Here is a 22,792-nt window from a genome sequence, read left to right as displayed (position 1 = left end):
TTTTTTATTGATTCTCTTCCTGCACACTCATTAAGATACATATTGGGCAGAACAAATAAGACACCCTTTTGTACTTTTTTTTTAATATGTAATCACTTTTTTCATTGGTAATACCTAAAAATATTTATCAAACCCATATCCACTTGATCTCCACTTTTTTTGAAAGAAGCACAGTCAGAGCAAACAGCGTCAATTTCTTTCTGACTTAGTGGACTTCCTGCGCTTTTATCAGCTCTGGTACTGGCTTTGTAGGACAGATGAGCAAGCTTATATTTGTCTCATTTGTCTCTTATATCAGAAGAAGCCAGACTGGTGATGAGGCATATTGATGTTTTTGAATGTGCCTAAGACTTCAAACTCATTCTATTTAACGTTTCATGAATGAAGCTGGCAATACAGTCAGCCATTATCCCAGCAGTAACAACAGGAGTCAGCTCCATGGACTCCATGCTCCTTGACAGGACTCAGGGTGCCCTTTGTCTTCAAGGAACATAAACAAAAAGAACCATAAACAAAAAGAGGCAGAGTCCTATAGAAAGGCTTGGCTCTTAGACATCTATCTCTAAAAGCTGCCACAGAAACCTAGAAAACAAACCCAACTTCAGCAAGGTAAACCGGAAAATGAAAAATGCTGAATAAGGGGGCGGGGTTGAGCCGAGTTTGTTTAGTTTGCTGGTGTTGATTTGTATTTTTCAATTTTTGTTTTTATTTTTGTTTTCAGTTACACACAAAGTAATATAAACCAGGGAGTGAGAGAGGTTTGGGGTCTGAGGAAAAGGCTACAAGAAATTGTAAGAGACAAAGAAATTAGAGATACAAGCTTTCTGATAGTAGAGAACTGACTAGAAAATGGTCTCTGAGTAAGTCACACCTGTTTGAGTCTCAATTTAGTAATCAATAATTGTATCTATTTCACAAAATTACTATAAAGAACTTCAAAAAATGCCCATCATGATTTCATATACTACATACACCAAAGCTCCTCAAACACTTGTAAACAATATAAGGTTTTCATTAGAAAGGAAAAAATACAAAAAAAAAAAGAAAAACCCAGAAAATTGGTGCAGGCAGTAAGAATTTACTCACAAAACCTCTAAAGGTGAGCTTTATTGTAAACATATTAAAATGAATAAAGCTTGCTTTCAGTAAACAATATTCAATATATCAGATACCTAAGTAAGACTTAGAGAATAGAACATTTGTTTTAGCCACAGGGAGGGGAGTGGGAGGAACAGACAAAGGGATCTCAAGTAAGACTTTAGGGGCTGGAGGTGGACCTCTATAGCACAACATGAAGCTATCGCCTGTACCCTGGATTCAATCTCCAGCACCAAAGGAAAAAAAATGACTTCAAGGAAAATGTCTGGTTTGTACAGGTTTATAATGGGTGCTATACACAATTCTCTGAAAAGAAATTCTTCCAGCTCACCCATGGAAAACTGTATTTGCAAACAATGTCAACATCCTAAGTGTTTCTTCACTGTTAAAACAAAGGTCACACTCAACAGATCTCCCTATACTACCCCACATCTCCTGTCCCATCCGTTTCTTTATTTACCAAGTCTTCCTAATTTTGATCCTCTAAGTATCTCACAAATCTGTTTATCTCTCTCTTCATTTCCTTGACCTAAATTACCATTATCTGTTAGCTGATAAATTACCATTATCGGTTAGTCCTTCCCGCTACTCTTCCAGCACACACATCTATCTTCCACACTCAATCTAGAGGCCTTTTCAATGGCTAAGACTCACCATCACCTGCTAGTTCCACGTCTTTGACTCAGGTTTTTCTCTAGCCTCATTTTAAACCATCTGCCTTCAAAACTTTTTTGATCCAGCCACTCTAGTCTTTATGACCATCCTTAAAATTGTCAAGTTCACTCAGGACCTCTATACAAACTATCCTTTCAATTTAGAACATTTAGCTGCTAATTTTCTTCACCTAATTAACAGCTATTCACCCTTTAGGACTTGGTGCTGATATAACTTCCTAAGGCTTTCCCTACTACATTACACTAAATTTGATCCACATTCTTGAAGAACTACGTGCTTCCTTTTAAAGTGCATTTTATAGTTACAATTTTATGTTTGTTTTCTGTTTATCGTGACTACGTGACTAAACAAAAAACTCCTTTATCAGGACTAGGCCCATAAATAATCTTGCCTTTTATCATACTTACCAACTTACTTAATTTTTTCATGAAAATACCTATAATAAGCCAATAAAAACAAGCATTAATCAATGCCCTACCTGTGGTAAAACACATGCATTATAGACTCGATGAAGTTCCCTGACCAGGTCCCTCTACTCTAACCTCTTCGTCTGTTTAGAAAATCACCCCTCTTCTAGATTAGTAGTATTATTCAGAAGCTGTAGTAAAGAACATGAGAAGTTCACCTTAATCCCAGAAGAAATGACTTGATTTACCGAAAAATGGCAATTTTAAAGATGGGAGAAAGCGCTTGAATGATGTATTCAAATAAAATACACACTCCCAGTTTTAATTACACCATTTATAAGATAAGAAGGTTCAGGAGACTAGACTGGCTGACCAGCAAGTACCTGCATCCTCTCTGTCTGCACCCCAGAGATAGAACTACAGTTGTGTATTATATAACTTGTGACACTTTTATGTGAGTTCCAGGGGTCAATCTCATGTTCTAATGCTTGCAATACAAGTACTTTACCAACAGAGTGTTCTCCTCATCCCTTGAAAGACATTTCTAAAACAATTAAGACAAGACACAGAAGGAAAGAAACCATTATAGATCACATATCTAATAAATTAGGTCCAGGATTTATGAAAAAGCCACACAACTCATATATTTAGATGTAACATGTCACTAAAGAACTATGAATGTCTGGTGAAGCACATGAAAAGATGTTCAACAGCATTAGTCTTGAGGGAAATGCAAATAAAACCACAATGATATTACTACACACCTCTTGAGATGCTAAAAACAATACTGGCCATGCCAAAATGCTGAGGAGGATGTGGATTGGGAACTGAGCGCTGCTGGTAGGTACAATCTCTTAAAAAAAACAATTTGGTAGTTTCTTAGATTATTAAACATATATCTACCATATAACTCAACAGTTCATTGTTAAATTCCATCCCCAGAGAAGAAAAAAACCTGCATGTCAATAGAAAGACTTAAACAGTTTCGTTATCATTACCTATCATAGTTACAAACAATTAATAGCAAAAAGTTCATCAAAAACAATACCCATTCAGTTAAATTCTATATAACCAAACAAAGGAATTAACTACTAACTATTGTTACATCTAATAGCTCAGTCTTAAAATGTCCTAAAGGACAGACCAGAAGTGAGCATCTATATCATATGAGTTTACCTGTATGAAATTCTTTAGGAATGAAACAATGATACAATGGGGAAAGGCACTTGTCATCAAGCCTGGCAACCTTTGTTCAATCCCAGAGACTCACATGACAGAAGGAAAAGAACTCATTTGTGGCCTCTGTCCTACAAATGCATGCATACACAAAATGTTAGACATAGATGACTGTTTCTATTTTATTGAAAAAACTTTTCATACAATATATTCTGATTATGGCTCCCTGCCCCACCCCTTGCTGACCCTCCCTAACTTCCCACCTACCCAAACATATACCCTTCCTTTCTTTTTCTCATTAGAATACAAACACATCTAAAAAATAAAGCAAAATAATAACAGACTAATATAGGACAAAACAAACAGAAGAAAAAGCACAAGAAACACATACAGACATGGAGACACACATTCATAAAAAAAGAAATCCCATGAAAACACAACACTGAAGCCCATGATATATACATGCAAAAGACTTATAAGGAAATTAATTAATTAAAATTAAAAAAATGCCCAGGCAAAACATTATGAGACAAGCCTCCAAAGCTGCCACTGAGTTAGTTTTGTGCTGGCCTTCTGCTGCTAGGTATGGAGCCTGTCATAAGTGTCATTTTGCAGACTCAGTGAAACTCCATTGGAAAAAACTAAATTTTCTTTTGTGAACAGTTATCAGATGGAGACGGCTTCTGGGCTAGGGCTGGCAGCTCGAGTACACTTTTACTCTCAGTGCTTACACCATCACACTTAGGCCTGTGTGGGCTCTGTGCGTACTGCCAGTTTCTGTGAATTCGTGTGTCAGTCCTACGTGTTTAGAAGACCTTATTTCCTTAGTCTTCCATCCCCACTGGCTCTTAAAATCTTCCCACCTCCTCTTCCACAGGATCTACTGAGCTCTAAGAGGAAGGATTCAATGGAGACATCCCATTTAGGATGTACGGTTCCAAGGTTTCTCATTCTCTGCATACTGTCTCAATATAAGTCTCTCATTTTGTTTCCATCTGCTGCAGGAGGAAGGTTCTCTGATAAGGGATGTGTACAATGATCTATAAATTTATGAGTATAGCAGAATGTCATTAGGAGTCATTTAATTGCTGTATTCCTTTAAAGTAGTGGTTCTCAACTTTCCAAATGCTGCAACAATAAAATTATTTTGTTACTACTTTATAACTGTAATTTTACTACTACTATGAATCATAATGTAAATATCTGGTATGCAGGATACCTGATATGCAACCCCAAATTGGTCATGACTCACAGGTTGAGAACCACTACTTTAGAAAAATGGTGGTATCTGGTTTTGCTTAGGTCCTTGGGATATGTAGTCTCGGGTTCATGGTCAGCCAAGCAGCAGTGGGTGTGGGTTCCATCCCATGGTGTGGGCCTTAAATCCCATCATATATTGGCTGATTACTCCCCAGGCTGTGTAGCACTACTGCATCAGCATCATCTTGCATGTAGGTAGGTTGCCACTGTAGACCGAAGGATTTGTTGCTGAATTGGCATTTATCTTTCTCCTCCTGTTGCGTGTAGAGTACATTCCAGAGCCATGAACACTAGTCAGGTATGGATGAGGAAGACTGTAGGTAGGCGTCAATTCAACGTCTCCCTGTTCAATGAGTTGTGTGGCTGTTGTCTTCAGTAACAGCCTTACCATCAGCCCATGGAGAACAACGAGCAGCCCTGACAATAGCATGGGTTATTTGGGAGTGTCCATAGAGCCCCTTTCACCACCAATTTAATTAATTATATGCATCCCCAGAACTGAAAGCTTTATTCCATAACAAGAGATATCTAGCTGGGGCTTTGTGATTCCATTCAAATTTCTTTCACATATGTATATAATTTTAAGAAGCTTCTACTGAACTGGGTTTTCATACACCGTTCAAATGGCCCTTAAGTTTAGCTGTCCTTCCCTTATCTTCTCTTCTCTCTCTTCATTTGATCTTCCCATTCTACTCCTGCTCTCACACACCCCAATAATCCATGAGTGTCTATTCTATTTCCCCTGCCTAGGAAGATTTGTCCCTTCCCCCCAGTCCCTTACTCTTCACGGCTATATGTAGCATGCTTATCAAAGACTTAACAAGTCAAATCCACATAAAAGCAAATATATAAATATTTGTCTTTTGGAATCTGGATTAACTCACTCAGGATGATTTTTTTTCCTAGCTCCATCCATTTACCTGTGCATTTCATGATTTTACTTTTCAACAGCTAAGTAACTTTCTATTGAGTAAATATGTGACATTTTCTTTAGCCACTCTTCCACTGATGGAAATCTGGGCTAGTTCCAATTTCTGGCTATTATAAATAGAGGAACAGTGAACATGGTTAAACAACTTTCTCTGTAGGAGAATGTAGACTCCTTTGGATATATAAAAGTGGTATAGCTGGATCTTGAGGTAGATCTATTTCCAGCTTCTTGAATAGCCACCATACTTATTTCTACAGTGGCTATACAAGTTCACACTTCCATCAGTGATGGATGTGTGTTCTCACTCTACATCTTCACAAAAGTAAGCTGTCGTTTGTTTTATTAATCTTGGCCATTCTGATTGGTATAAAATGAAATCTCAAAGCAGTTTTGATTTGCATTTCCCCTATGACTAATGATGTTGCTCATTTAACTGCCTCTTAGCTGTGTATCATTTTTTGAGAATTCTGTTCAGATTTGTAGCCCATTTTTAAATTAAGTTATTTTCTTGATATCAGATTTTTTGAGTTCTTTATATATTTTAGATATTAGACCTCTATCAAATGTGTAGCTGGTAAAAAGTATTTTCCATTCTGTACTCTGTCACTTTGTCAAAATGATGGTGTCATTTGCCATACAGAAGCTTTACAGTTTCTTTAGGTTCTGCTTTTAATTTTCATTCTTAGTGACTGTGCTATTGATGTATTGCTCATAAAGTCTTTATCTATTCTAATGAATTCAAGACTGTTACTCACAGTGTTCTCTTTTATCAGACTGAATTTTGTGCAGGGTGTTAAGTAGGGATCTATTTGCATTCTAACACACGTAGCCATCCATTTTGACCAGCACATTTTGTCTCAGTGTGGATTTATGACTTGTTTATTAAAAATCAGGTACCCATAGTTGTATGGCTTTACGTCTGAGTCTACAATTCAATTGAATTCCATTAATTAACATGTCTACTTTTAGATCATGTGGATCCCAAACAAATGGAGTGAAGGCTATCCCAAAAGCTGTAGCATGTACATGGGATATGTTCTTCTAGCTGGGCTGCCTTGTCTGGACTAGGTGGAAAAGGATACACCTAGCCTCAGAGTCGGAGGGATACCCATGGGGGACACCACCCACTGAGAGAAAGGGGACAAGGGATGGAGGGAAAGATTATGGAAGGGGATGACCAGAAGGGGGGAAATGAGTGGGATGTAAAGTGAATGAATTAAAAATAAATTTAAAGCAAATACTAGAAGTTAAAATATTTGGTATATTAGTAGTATTGGTGATTTGAATGGTGTATTAATTTTATAATTAAATATTTAAAATTGGTTGAATTAAAAAACATGTCTGCCTTTATATCAGTAACATGTTGGTTTTGTTACTACAACTATGCTGTACAATTTGAGATCAGGAATGGTGATAGCTCCAACAATTCTATTATTCAGGATTGTTTTCAGTATCCTGGTTTTTCTGTGTTTCCATGTAAAGCTAAAAATTGTCCTTTCAAGATCTGTGAAGAACTGTGTTAAAATCTGGTGGGGCTTGCATTGAATCTGTAGGTTGCTTCTGCAGGGATGGCCATTTCTTCTGTATTAATCCTACTGATCCATGAATAAAGATCTTTTCATCTTCTGATATTTTCTTTAATTCCTTCTTAAAGCAATTAAAAGATTTTATCATATAAAGTTTAGTTAGTTACCACCAAGATATTTTAAATTGTTTGAGGGTCCTGTTCTCTGATTTTAGATTTCCCAATTTGGGGGAGTACAAGTTGTTAATGTATGTATGTCCTTATGAGTCTCTGGATTTCCTTAATGGCTGTTGTTATGACCCACTTTTCAACTCTAATTTTGTTAATTTCAACATTCTCTTTTGGCCTTTTAATTAAGTTTGCTAAGAATTGGCCAACCTTACTTATCTCAAAGAACTAACTCTGTTTCACTGATATGTATATGATATGCATGCACTTAGTGCTCCGAAATGACCTTTTAGAACAGCCTTTATTGTGTCCCATAAGTTTAGGTATGCTGTGGTTTCATTTTCATTCAATTAAATATCTTAATTTCTTTCCTTATCGAGCTGTTCGATTTCCATCAGTTTGTGGGCTTTCTGCTGCTGCTGCTGTTGTTATTGTTGTTATTTTCCAGTTTTAATCCATGGTGGTCAGATAAAATGCACAGAGTTACTTCAATTTTCTTGTATCTGTTGAGATTTGCTTTGTGTCTTATTATATGGTCAATGTTTGAGACAGTTCCATGAACTGCTGAAAAAGTATATTATTTTGTATTGGAGCAAAATGTTCTGTAAATATCTGTGAAGTCCATTTGGCTTATGACATAATTTAGCTCCAGCATTTCTGTTTAGATTTTGACTAGATGTCTATTGATTGATGAGAGTGGGGTACTGAAGTCACCTTCAATCACTGTGTAAAGGAAAATATGTAATTTAAGGAGTAGTATTTTTACATTCATAAACTTGGGTACCCTTGTGTTTGGGCATATTTAGAAGAGATAGAGAAGGACACCCTATGATGAGTGTATAGTATTCTTCCCTATCTCTTCTGTTTAGTTTTGGTTTGAAGTCTGCTTTGTCTGATATTAAAATGGATAGACCAGCCTGCTTCTTAGGTCCATTTGTTTGGAGTATCTTGTTCTATCCTTTTACCCTGAGGTGATTTCTATCTTTGATGTTACAGTATGTTTCTTAGATATAGCAGAAGAATGAATCCTATTTTTGTTTTCAAATCCAATCTGTTACCCTATGTCTTTTTATTGGAAAATTGAGACAGTTAATTTTGAGAGTTACCAATGAGCAGTATTTGTTGATTCCTACAATTCTATTGTTACAGTAGGCCCCCTGACACACACTGATTTGCTGGTCTAAGATTGTTTATTCCTTGTTTCCTTGGATATGGTTTACCTCTTCAGGTTCAAGTTTTCCTTCTAGCAACTTCTGTATAGCTAGATTTGTAGATAGCTACTAGTTAAAGATGGTTTTATCATGGAATGTTATTTTTTTTTCTCCACTTACTGTGATTTGAAGTTTTGTTGGGTATAATAGTCTGGGCTGGCATTTGTGGTCTCTTAAAATTTATAGAACATCCTTGCAGGCCCTTCTGGCTTTTAGAGCATCTATTTAAAAGTCACATCTGCCTTTATATGGTCCTTGGTCTCTTTCCCTTGAAACTTTAATATCTGTTTTGTTGTTGTTCTGTATGTTTAGTGTTTTGACTATGTGTTGTGAGGAATTTTTTTTTTTTTGGTATCATATTTTATTCTTGCTATAAATGTTTCATTCTAGAGTGATGAAATATTTCTGCAAGTGGGGAATTTCTTTTCTGGTCTAGTCTATTTGGTATTCTGTATGTTTTTTATACCTTGACAAGCACTTTCTTCTTTAGGTTAAGAAAATTTTCTTCTATGGTTTTGTTGAAAGTATTCTCTGTGCCTTTGGCCTGGGTTTCTTCTCCTTCTATTTCTATTAATCATAGATTTGGCCTTTTCATGTTTCAGATTTCCTGAATGTTTTATACCTGGATTTTTTTTTTAATATTTAACATTCTTTGACTGAGGTATCCGTTTCTTCTATCTTATCTTCAATGCCCCAGATTCTCCCACCTATGACTTACATTCTGTCAGTGAGAATTTTAACTTCCTATAGTGTTCATTTCCAGTTTCCCCTGTTTAGATATTCTTTAGTGGTCCTATTTCTACTTTCATGTCTTAAACTGTTTTCTTCTATTCATCCCACTGTTTATATTTTCATAGATTTAATTAATGGATGAGTTTACTTCCTCTTTAAGGTCTTTGAGCATCTTTTTAATAGCTATTTAAAGTCCCTGTCTTGTGTTTCAGCTATATTGTGTTTCTTAGGGCCTATAGTAGGGTTGCTGGGTTCTGATAGAGGCATTACTGATTAATATTGATTGTGTTTCTGGGCTGGTATCTAGGCATCTGCTTTGGGGATGTTTGTGACAGTAAGTACTGATTTCTGGTTTTATCTTTGTGGGTGGGTTTTCTGTCCCTTGGTTTCTGTTGCCTTCTCTGGATCTTAGCAGAATGTTGTGGCTATGGGTTGCATGGTAAAGAGAGCTTCTGAATCCCTGCCAGTTGTAGCCACTGGGGGTCCCAGGTAGAACTAGAACATATTTCTAGAGTTTTGGGCTGTCACAAAGGAATGGAGTAGGCTTGAATTGGGGGAGGGGTACTGAAAGGGTCTATAGGATGGAGGAAATCTGGATCTGTCATGAAGTTTGACAATGCCACCAGAGAATAGATGGAGTCAGAGGAGAGGACAAGACCCTCCACGTAGTCTGCTACAGAGCTGAAGATGAGACTAGGAAATTAGAATTGAAGGACAGGGAAAAGAGTCAGATGTTTCCTTCTTGACTGTATGGATGATTTCATGGTCACTTACATATTTTTAAGTACATTGCTATACTTTAAACATGTGTGGTTTGTTCTATCAATTTCTTCCTATTAAACAGTTTTTAAAACTCATGAATTAATCAGAATGTTAGATTCTTAACTTACTTCCCATTACTGAACTGGCCACAGTTATTAATAAGACAAACACAACTCAGGGTCTTTTAACATTTTATGCCTTCTAAATGATCAATACTTTTACTAATTTCATTAAACACAAAAAGTCTTAGAAAGATATGCTTTTATATAAAAAAATCATACTTTATATTATGAATAAAAATAAATGAATTGTGGAGAACCTGTTCTAAATATATAAATATCTGTGCCACCCACCCACATACAGCTTTTTTACACTGTCTACATGATAAATCCTCCACTAGTCCATGAAGATGCACACATCCAGCATAACCAATGGCTTTAGCATGCAGTAATGGTGCAGTATAAAACTCACAAGAGAATTATAGTAGCAAGTTCTAAATTGACATACACTGTTTTTGTCTTAGTTAGGGTTTCTATTCCTGCACAAAACATGACCAAGAAGCAAGTTGAAGAGGTTTATTCAGCTTACAATTTCCACACTGCTGTTCATCACCCAAAGAAAGTCAGGACAGGAACTCAAGCAGGTCAGGAAGCAGGAGCTGATGCAGAGGCCATGGAGGGATGTCATTTACTGGCTTGCTTCCCCTGGCTTGCTCAGCCTGCTTTCTTATAGAACCCAGGTCTACCAGCCCAGGGATGGCTCCACTCATGATGAACTGGGCCTCCCCCCTTGATCACTAGTTGAGAAAATGCCTTACAGCGGATCTCAGGGAGGCATTTCCTCAACTGAGGCTCCTTTCTCTGTGATAACTCCAGCTTGTGTCAAGTTGACACAAAACCAGCCAGTACAGTTTTCCTTGTTATAATACACAAATTTTTTAAGTTATTTGTAAGGAGCCAAACTGTACAGTGTTTATAAACAAATCCAAGAAGAACCTGCGTGTTTCACACCAGTCACTTGCCTGCTGTGTCACTCTTGCCAAGTTAACTTTTATCTTCATGCCTCTGATTTCTTCTCATCTATGGAACATGGCAATACACTATTTTTCTGACGATGACTTACAAAGACTCATTAAACTGGCAGCTAGACGGCTCAACCTGAGTCATGGCACCTGCCACCAATCTAGGTGCGATCCCAGGACACACGTGGGGGAAGGAGAGCCAATCTTTGAGAACTTGTGCAGGCTGGAGCTTGTGTCACACTTGCACAGCACTTCTGTTTCTAAAAGCAATCCACTACGACAGGGATGAGGCACTCAGCGCTGCGGCTGGTTCATAAAGAACACTCTACGAGCTTTACTCACCATTACGATCATGCTTATGACTGTGATTAGAGATTAGATTAATACATAAATCAATGGTATAACCTAACAATTTGAAAACCACCAATATGTTTACTAAGAATTCATGCAGAAGGACTGAATAGACAATTTCTAAACAGCATATAAATGACCAACACTCATGAGAAATATTCAACATCAGCAATAATCAGGGAGACGTAAATCAAAACTGTTTCAAGGTGGCTGTTATCAAAAGGAAGTATTAGGAGTTGACAATGATGGAGAGAAACTGAAGCCCTTATACATTGTTGACAAGATTTTTAAACAGTTCAGCGACTATGAAAAGTTAGCAGTTTCACAGAAGTCAACTACAGAACTACCATAAACCCAAGTTAGATGAATCTACAAAACAGAAAAGTAAGGGTAGTCTAGTCATAGGCGGTTATCATCTAAGAATAGAGAATCAGACATTTGTTAACAAAGCTTTTAACAGTATTCCAGTAACGAAAACATGAACACAACTCAGTGCCCATCAGCAGATAAATGGAAAAGCAAAATAAAGCATATATAATGGAATTCAGTTATAATAAAGAATAAATTTTGATAAAATGAGTCTTCATGACATACATGGTAAACATAACCAGAAAATACATAATTTTATGAATATGAGGTACATAAAATAGATAAATTCACTGAAACAAAAACTAGAACAGAGGTTACCAGCATCTAGGGTGAAGATGTGCAAGGCAGAGCCATTATTTTGTGGTACAGAATTTTTGTTGCAGAACATAGATATAAATATATACTGATGGTGTGATAATTATACAATTTAAGTATTTCAATGTCACTAAACTGTACTAACAGATTACGTTTTGGGAATATATATTTCACAATAACAATGAACTCATGCAGAAGAACTAGCCTCTTCATTTTAATTCCTGCAGTTTATAAATGAGGAACTCAGTATCAGTTCTGACCCACATAGTTCTGAAAAAGGCAGAGAAGCTATAATTAAGACATACTGCTAGGGCTGGAGAGATGGCTCAGCAGTTAAGAGCACTGACTGCTCTTCCAGAGGTTCTGAGTTCAAGTCCCAGAAACCACATGGTGGCTCACAACCATCTGTAATGAGATCTGATGCCCTCTTCTGGTGTGTCTGAAGACAGTGACCGAGTACTGATATATGTTAAATAAATAAATAAGTCTTTTTTTAAATGCTGCTAAATTCTAAAACCATTTAGGAGAACAAGAAGATGAACCTCTGAAATACCAAGTGATATGTTATAACAAATATAACCACAAACTAGATAGTAGAAATGGTATTATTCATTCTTTGCCAAAAGAAAAATCTACATCAGAGCTCAGTTACTGACCACCTCATTTTACCAAGTATCTTTAAGACTCACTTTTGTATGATTAATTACTTCTCTAGCCAAGGAAAGAAATGACTTATCATGTTTCCTAAATCTCTTGACTATGACTCATCTATGCACTATACACTATAAAAAATGAGGACTCAGCCATCCAGTGGTGGTGCAGGCCTATAATCCCAGCACTCAAGAGATAGAGACAGATCTCTGAGTTTGAGGCCAGCCTGGACTACAGAGTGAGTTCCAGAACAACCAGGGCTACACAGAAAAATCCTATCTTGAAAAGACAGAGGAATGTCTTGACATAAAAATATATGTACCAAACATATTAATAACTAGGAAGTGAGGAATAAGTTAAATACTGAATATAAACCGTAAAAAATCTATACTATCAGTCCAATTATAAAGCAATTAAAAACTCACTCCAGACCCCTGAACTCCTAACAAATTGTCTCATTAATATCATGAAATAAAAATCATACTTTAAAAAAAGAAGTCTCATTTTATAACCTAAGATGGCTTAGAACTCACTATGTAGTCTAGTTTGGGCCTTAAACACAAAGCAATTCCCCTGCATCAGTCTCTTGTGTATAGAAATTACAGATACAGAACTACCATTCCAGTCCAGGTTTTTGTTTTGTTGTTATTGTTTTAACTATATTTCTTGGTTCCTATTTAATGCAGAATTTTTAAGTTTTCCCTTTATACACTTGACTAGAAGCAGGAAGATAAATTAAAATTTTAACAATTTATTGTTTAGAGAAGGCAAGTAAAGAAATGAGTCAGAAGGGGTGAGTGACAACTCAAGAAATATTCATTTATACTTGCTAAATTTTGAAACAAAAAAGTATTGCCTATTTTAAAAAAAATTCAACTAAAATATATTTGAAAAATGTTAATATTTTCAATCATCTGAAAAAACATACTGTAAAGAAAAAGCAGAATACTGCACACATATAGTATAACACCAAATACATAAACAGGAAAAATAAAACATTATAAAATGATTACCTCTGAGAAGCAGATTTGTAGATGATTTAAATTTTCTTTAGATTTTCCAAATTTCAAATTTTTCATATTAAGCAATTTACCATTTACAATTACAGAATATCAAACGTAATAATTATGTGTCCAGGAGCTTAGAAAGTAAAGGATAAGGTTGAAAGTTAACTAGGTATATCTAGTTTTCTCATCACATATGTAACATCTGTACTTCCTTAAAGTATTAGTTCCAATCACAGTTTAAAGAATTTGTGCCTAAAGAACTAAGATAAAGGAGAAGAAAAGCATAGAATTTGTCTTCTGGTCTATCTCTAAAAAATTACTGTAATTACCATCATCCTCCGACTATGTGGATGTTTTGTTCATTTTTGTTTTCTGTTACCTAGGTAATGGTACTTCCAGCATTTCCCTTAAAGACTGTGAAACTCACAATCTGCTATTTCTCACTGTAGAGTTTTCCTAACCTTTGGCTTTGAAAGGTCATCTCCCTAAGGGAAACAGTAAGATCTAGAAGCTAAATCAGGAGGCCAAGGAATCTGAGGTTAAGAGTTCCAATCCTGACAAATTGTGGAATTTGTCTCCAATTTTGGAAATAAGCTCAACTTCCTGAGCCAGTGTCTCTCTGGCAAGGACATCTTTTTAAACTGTTTTGACAGACTTAGGACTATTGACTTTAATGTTTCTTTTTAACTTTTCACACTACTCTGAATTTTGAGTTTTTGTTTTGTATTTCTTCTCCAAATTGTCCACAATCCCACTCTATATATATGTAAGTATTATCAAACCCTTAGCCTCAGAAACGCAGGCAACATAATGAGATTAGAACTTGAACCATATTGAAGATAATATCAATGTATTGAGTCCAATAGAAACTTAGAAGCAAAGCAAATGAAATGTTAAGAGTAATTTGATAAGAAGTAGAAAATTTAAAATATCTGTACAGCACAAATAAGAAAGATAACTCCCCTTTAATAATCTAACAAAGGCCTGCAGAGATGGCTCAGCAGTTACAAATATTTGCTACTCTTGTAGACAATCAATTTGGATTTGATTCCCAGCATCCACATATGAATCACAGCCATCCAAAACTCCAGTTCCGGGTATGACTTTCACAATACTGGGCACACATGTGGTGCACACACATACATGCAGGTAAAACATCTGTACAAATAAAATACAGCAATCTAACAAATGAGGTTTAAGCTTTGCTTTCTTACTGTATACTCATTAACATTTGCTTGTGTTCTTATACTTTCTTTCTACTTTCCTTCACGGACTTCTTCAAGATTGCCTTCTCCCTAGAAGATAAACCACCGTAACTATGTTCTCAACCACTGATCTTCTGCAGTACTTTGTAGCCTTCAGGAAGAAAGGTGGGTTTATTTTTTGTTTTGGGTTTGTTTGTTTTTTGTTTTGTTTTGTTTTTTCACAAACATCAAAGAGCAGTTTTCCCTCTGCCAAATCCAATGAAGTAATTTCAGTAGTGCCTTCAGCACACTTCAAACTCCTCTTCCTAGTTAACCAAACACCTCTAGTTACTTGAAAGTTGTTTTCAGTAAAGTAGAATAAGAGAACAAATGGCTAGATTTTTTTCTGGATTAACTCGAGACATTAGTTGATGCTTTTTTGTGATTAACCTACTTAAAAGGTGATCAAATCACTTTGCTACCAAAGAGAACAACTGTAAAGAACAATTACATAAAACCTCAGCTCCTACTTACCTCATCCTTCTTCCTAATGAAAACAAAGAATCAGAAACCACTCTCTTACCACTTCAGAAATCTCAGTAAGCCTACACTACAGTCTTAGTCATGTGAGTTCCTTTTCTTTTCCTCTATAGTGACAGCAATGTATTTCACCTAACATCATAGAACACCATAGTACATTTGTTTTAACATTCAAAAGCTAGGTAGAGGCTGGAAAGTTATAGAAATCCATATTTACAAATTTGTGATGTATATCCACAAAACTCTGAACATCTAAGCTTTGTTGATAACCTTGTCTCACATTAGTCTCTGACTTAAACTAATGCGGTTATTTATAGAGCACTTGGCTTGATTGCAGAAATATTAATGTGACTGATTCCTGATGATTTATCTTAATGTCAGTAGAGATTTTATACAGCTGTATATATCAGTTTTCCAAATTCACTTTTTAAATCTAAAATACTCTAATCCAATGACGGTAGAATAGATTACAATTTCGGTCAGTGAAAAATACTATAATTCTCTCAAAATAAGGTAGTAATAAACCAATGATAGAAATTAGAACTGTACTAAAATAACATAAAATAAATTGTTCACAATTGTCTATGAACTGAACATTAATAGAACATGTAATGAGAAATTTTCGCTCAAAAAGATGGGGCTATTTGAATTTAAAATTACATAAAGTTTTCTTGGAAAGTCCCTATGATCTGAAAGAAGAACTCATTTATTTATTTGTTTCTTACTATGCAGCCCAGACAAGCCTTGAATTCAAAATCCCCCTCTGCCACCCTTCCCAATGCTGGGATTACAGATACGCATGATCACACACAATTGATAAAGAACTCTTAATACATATAAATTAAGACATGAATTTGGAGGGACTAAGAAGATAGCTCGGTGGGTTAGAACGCTTTCTCTGTAAGCATGAGGAACTGATTTCAAATCCCCAGCACTCACATAAACGCCCAGACATGATTCTATGTATGTGACTTCACACTGTAGGCAGAGGCAGGCAGATCTCTGAGGGCTCACTAGCCAGATGACCAGCTAGCCAGCCTAGCAAAACCTAGCTATATATGCTCAGTGAGAGGCAATGTCTCAAGGCAATAAAGAGCCCACATCTGGCTCTGGCCCCCATATGTACAAATATGCAGGCAAATGAATTTGGACAACATTCAGAACCTGTGCCAAATTATAAGTACTAAACTCAAGCCTAAGATTCAGAGAATTTCTAAAGTATTAGTACTCATTTGTGATAGTTTAACTAATAATCGTGAGAAATGTAAACAAGTAATGTGAACATGTTTTAAAATGTATATGATGCATATTCACTGATCTTTCCTCCTCCAGTCTATTATATGGAGCACTGAAGACATTCAGACTTGACTAAACAACTTTATTCAGGTATACATGATTGCAAAACAGGCTACATATTGAAACATGTAAGAATGAGAGACTGGGGGCAGGGGAGAACAATTCACTAATCATCTCTAAAGTTAAATAAAAACATCCTACAAAAGGCCAATAAGTGAACCACATTAAACTCACACTGGGTCAAAATGAAGCCAGGCATTCTTCAAAAGTCTTTAATCCCAACAACCACAAAGCAGAGGCAGGTGGATTTCTGAGGTCCAGGCCAACCTGGTCTATAAAACAAGTTCTAGGACATCCAAAACTACAAAAAAGAAACCCTGTCTCAAGGGAGAAAAAAACTGTAGTGGGCCACAATGAAACAACTTCCTGGACTTGCTGCTGGTTATATTTTAAATAAATACAAAAACATGGTCTCTAAAAGTACAAAAAAACAGACTTCACCTTTGACTTAATTTCTGAAGTATTAAATATTATATACTACAACTACATAAGCCTTCCACTTGATCAGCTCACATAAGAAATGCTTACCAGCTCCCGCTGACACATTTCTAGAAGTCTTAGTACCTAGTGCAGTCTAATTCACTTCCTTTAGCTTGTGTTTGCTAAAATATGAAATAGTACCTACCAACTTTTAGAAACTTTTCAAAAGATTCCTTCTGCAATCAATAAAAACATAGATCCACACTAACTTAACGTTAATGCTGTTACTCATTTTATTAACTGAATATTCTAGATAAATCCTAATGGAAGCATTAAAATTGTAAAATACAAGATATCTGCTGGCTCTTTAATGTACTTGATCTCTAATTCTTTAAAAGTGATTAGTGCACACCCTTGCAAAACCTGTTACACAGATGAGTGGAGACTTTTCGGGGTATCCTACTCTCATCTGCTCATGGTGAAGTAGTTCATTTTAATGTTGTCCCTGTTTTCCAGAAAGCATAGACAGCAAGGCTAGCTTTGCTGCTCCGTTTCCTTTTGCTAGCTTGCTGAGCTTTTGCAGGCAACTGACTTTGCTTTGACGCTATAAATATCTGGGAAATGTTCTGCATTTGATGCTCTTGGATTCTGCATCCATATTTAGCTGTTTGTGGCATGTCTTTGTTTAAGCTACTCTACCACCCATAAAATCAATCAGGTTGTAGTCTAAATGGCCAAAGGGAAGACAAATTAACATTTAATACCTATTTACTGAGACACAGGACTGATCTGCTAGACCTGATGACAAAGGAGGTGATAAGGAAGACTATAAACAAGACAGACAGACTAATGTCAAAACTTTATACTCTTGACAGAACATGGACACAATCTGTTAATACTGGAATGAAACATTTTACACAAAGGACAGCATAAACATTTTCTCTTAGCTGTGTCTCACAGACTTTGCAAATTATGGTAATACACAAAGCTCTGGATATATTATCAACCAAAGAGCCAAACCTGTTAAACATAGAATAAAAACAGTGCCAGTCTTCCAATCTGTGAAGTTAAACTAAGAAAGTACTGCTCTTAAAAGTTTCTATGAGATATCCTTAAGAAGGGAAAAGTATTTTTTTTAGTTTTGTTTTCATGATTTCAAAGAAAATTAAAGAGGATGTGAGATAGCCAGCATCCAGCATCCCTCAGTATAACTAGCCATTGAAAGCACATCATCTCCACACTGTGTAAGCCAGACCTGAGCAGCATCCTAACTCCACCTTCCTAACTTGTGAGAAGAGTCTTGACAGTAAGTTAAAAAGTGCTCAAGTGAGAGCTTGCTCAACTACTGGCTTCAAAAGTCAGGACAGAATCTGTAGGCCAAGTCATACTTAAATAATGGGACCAGTTAGACCATAGTCCATATTGAATCCACAAACTTAGAGGAAAGGAGTTTAAAAACTTCTCTGAAAAAGATGGACCAGACTTTAAAAAAAAAAAAAAAAAAAAAAAAGTCTTTATAAATTATATAGAAAATCAAAGGTAACTCAAGAGAATCAGTTTTGGATACACAAAGCAGACAAGAAACAAGAAAAACAAACTTATACCTTAAGTGTTTACTTCCCCATGGTCGCTCATACCTTTAATCCAGGCACTTCTGGAGGTAGAGGCAAACCGTTCTCAATGAGTTTGAGACCACCCTGGACTATGTGGCAAGTTTCCGGCCAGCCAGGACTACATAGTGAGACCCTACCTAAATAATTTTTTAAATTAATTTTTCCAGGCTGGAAAGATGGCTCAGCAGTTAAGAGCACTGACTGCTTTTCCAGAGGTCCTGAGTTCAATTCCCAGCAACTACATGGTGGCTCACAACCATCTGTAATGGAATCCAATGCTGTGTCTGAAGACAGGGACAGTGTACTCAACAAATAAATAAATCTTTTAAAAAACTGATTTTCCACATTGATATTCTGACCTCAAAGAATCATACAATGAACAACTTTAAAACTACCTAAAACAACCAAGACCCATTTAGTTTTGATTGGAACCAAACTATGGACAACAAAGCAGTCTCCAGGGTGAAATCCTTAGAAGAAAAGTAGCAGCAAATAAACAGTAAATAAAAATGAGTTTTAATTAACTGACAGAAACCACACATTTTAAATTGTGATGATGCAGTGGTAATTCTACCATTTAACATAGAAAACAACCTCTTGTGTGTGAATTTATGTGCATGTAAGCCAACTACTCCAGATTCCATATTGTATGCAGAAACCTGGAACCAGGGAGATAAAAATGACTCATACAAAATTAAATGACAACGAAGCTATGGCAAAACCAAAAAGAAAACTATCAGGTTCTTGGCCCTAGTTGTACGCTACTAATTTCTAGGTTTCTTCAAACATATTTAGATGTGTTTGCTGAGGTGTTTAGGTGTGTGCCAAACTGTGCTTATGACAAGTCCAGTTCTAGAACAGACTACCAAACATTAGTAAAAATTAACATGGGTTACAAACTATCATACATTCTAACATAACCCTCTAACACTGTATAAAAACAGTAAGTCAAAGTGTACACAGACAAGAAGATAAAATTTAACCACAATGTACTTCAACTTATATTCAGTGACCAGCTAAACTGAATTAACAGACAGGTGGACTACCAGGCAGCAAAGCTTTTAACCCAACCTGCTGAGAATGAATTGAGCAACTCTGCATCAGTTCCCACCTCTTTGCTTTAATTCCTCCAGTTAGCAAAAAGAAAAAGCAACAAAACAAACTTAGAAACACCAGCAAAATACCAAGTGGTACATATGTAAATTTCTAAGAACTAGCCATAATAAAAACTGTTGATCTTTATGACAAAAAAGACCTTTACAGATTATTTAATCCAGTCCACTCATTTTATGGATAAGGAATCTGAGGCAAATGGTGGCCTTATCAGCCCTGAACTGCTTAATAATTCAGTGACAGAACTGAGGCAAGAACTCAAATGTCTGGGATCTTTCTCTCTGAGATGGGCCTGAAGGCCTCAAGTCAACCGAACCGTCCAAAAGATAACTTATGAACCATGGAAAAGGTGGTCTTGAATTGTAAAGCACAGACTGTACTTGGAAGCATGAAAGCAAAAACATAAATATAATATGCTGATCACTAACAGGGTTAGATGCACAGACTGCAGGGCAACATCTCAACACTGATCCCAGATGCTTCAAATTGGCCATCTTATATCCAGCCACATTACTTACGTCTTTTATGGTCTTGTAGGCTAGGTGATCAACATTCTGCTATTTCGGTATTTTGGAAAGCCACAGCTAAACCATGAATCCAGCATGTTTAATGCTGCCACAGCCTTTCCTTTACAGAAAATCATCATTCAGTTTTAATTTAAAAGATGGTTACTCGGAATGAAGAAAGGGAAAGTTCTTTTTTAGTGTGTTCATCACTTTAAACCTGCTGAGTAGCAACCGAGTAGCTTCACAATGAAAACCAGAAACAATAGTGCAATCTGAAACACTCTCCGAACTCAGGACAAGTGGAGAGAGTAAGGTTCAAGGAAAAGCTGTAGATAAATCTACTGCTACCAAACACTTGAATTGGGGATGGTGCAAGGGCTAGGACTAGGGCTGGGTCTCTTTTCCCATCTCCCCCCGCGCCCCTCGATTTTGTTTTGTTTTTCATTCATTAGCTCATCTTCTACTAAGCTTTTTCATATCTTCCTCTCAGCCCTCGATTCACACAACAGGAAGGAAATGAAATCCCATTCACTTGGTTTTGTGCCTTGTTTCATCCATCCTTCCTTCCTGAAGACCCAGCAGCAAGTGCCTTTAATTAATCACCTAAGAATTACGTCCGGATAGCTCAACTCTATAAACTTACTGTGAATATCTAAAGAGGTCCAAAGAGCCTACTGAGTCACATAACCAGGCGCTATGTTGGATAAACTTTCAAGAAGCATTTCCTGCAACAAAAAGGGATGTGGGCAGCTGACCTAGGATAGATGGAGACTAAGAATGCATCGGAGCCCAAGGAAAGATAAGAAACGCCTGCCTCTGAGGCAGACGACTTGTGATCCTTACCGAACACCCGGACCCAGCTTTGCTGCTGGCACACTGACTCCAGAAGGATCCGATCCAGCATGCCACCGGCCACTGCTCCGCTGACTGGGACGACCGCGTCCAGATCCTCCGGGGGCAGCGGCGAGTCGGACTCCAGCCCCGAGAACATCTCCGGCCATGACAGCGCCTCTGCGGCTCCTCCGGACGACGGGGAAAGCTCCATAGTGTCCCAGAGGGAGCAGGCGGCGGCGGCGGCGGCGGCAGGGCGGGCTCCCCGGCTGCGGGAAAGGGACGACGGCGCGGCCACCAGCACCCGAACGGCAGCCGACGAGGAAACCGCTCACCTCCTTCCCCGCCGCCCACCGCCCGAGGGCCGGGCGCCGCAGCCCACCTGCAAGCGGAGGGTGGGACCCGGGAGGCGGGTCCAGCGTGGTCCGGAGCGGAGGCGGGTCCCGGCTCAGGTGCGAGCACCGGGAACACGGGCTCACCTCCCGCCCCCACGCAGCCCTGCTCAGCCCCCGCGGGCGCGTTCGCGGGCGGCCCGGGCTCGGGCTGAGGATGGAGCGCGGCCAGGCAGGGCTGGGCTCGGGGGCGTCGCCACCAGGGGCCGCCCCCTCTGACCGGCTCCCGCCGCCGTCGCCTCAGGGGCTCAAAGCGCCGGCTCCCTCAGCCAGAGGGGCGCGCCCGGCCCGGCTTCTGCCCGCCTGGAGTCGGCTTGCTCCTGCGGAACGCTCAGGCCGGCCCGCTAACTCTCAGGCCGCCACTCCGGCCGCCGCTCGGGCTCCGGCTCGCGCTCCTCTGAGAAACCCACAAGCCCGGCAGCCGCGGCGCTGGCGGCGGCGGCAGGCGGCATCCCAGGGTGATAGGCCGGAGCAATCGAGAGCCGAGCGCACGGCCGCGTGTGCAATCCAGTAACCGAGCGGAGGAGGAACTGCCGCCGAAGACAGCAAAAATCGGGCACCGAAATACTCATCGGGCCAGGCCCGCCTACTTTCCTAAAGACTGTCCTGCTCGGACCGCCTCTCGGTGCGGGATCCTCAAGCTGCTGCTGGAATCAGAGACGAGTGGGGAGGCGGAGAGAAAAAGGGGTGTGCGGGAAATTTAAAAAGATGGGAAAGGCGCTTCCCTTGTTTCTTAGCCCCTTTCCTGTTGATTTCTGGACCAATGCTTCTTTCTTGGACGAAGATCATGAAAGCGCTGCTTTATCTAACAGTCACCTTGGAGGAAACGCCATCGTTCTTCCAGAAGGGAGATCTGGCCCTGGGTCTTGGATTCTGAGATCAGTGCAAGATCCCGGCTTTGCGCCCTGTCCGCCCTGGAGCTGGATTTATCATCAGTTTAGAATAGCGTGGCTACGATGTGTGGTGTGGATGGATGTACGAGCCCCGCAAGTACATGAAATGCCCCAAAGCCCCAGCATTAACCAAACAAGCTTCTTTTTTCGCCTTTGATCTTTGTGCAATCTGTTGGCTTCTCTTTTCCTCTAACAGTGTCACTTGTGTTTTATTTTTGGTCTATTTGTAAACTGTTTTCCTCTTTAACGTTGGCTTCGTTTTGTGCTCACCCAAAGTGGGATTCA

General features: G+C 38.3%; 1 protein-coding gene across 2 annotated transcripts in view; it reads right to left on the bottom strand.

Moving 5' to 3' along the window:
- RASAL2 (RAS protein activator like 2) overlaps positions 1-21,436 on the bottom strand; it is a gene marked incomplete at its 5' end in the record, with an annotated part of 265,930 nt that extends 244,494 nt beyond the window's left edge. For both annotated transcript variants that reach the window (XM_080920457.1, XM_080920458.1), the window contains one exon: positions 21,235-21,436. In XM_080920457.1, the coding sequence (XP_080776583.1) occupies positions 21,235-21,436 (202 nt within the window). The remainder of the gene's footprint in view (positions 1-21,234) is intronic.
- Between the last annotated feature and the right edge of the window lie 1,356 nt (positions 21,437-22,792).

This window comes from Micromys minutus, assembly GCF_963924665.1.
Source record: "Micromys minutus genome assembly, chromosome: 1".
NCBI lineage: Eukaryota > Metazoa > Chordata > Mammalia > Rodentia > Muridae > Micromys > Micromys minutus.
This window is presented reverse-complemented; position numbering and strand designations above follow the sequence as displayed.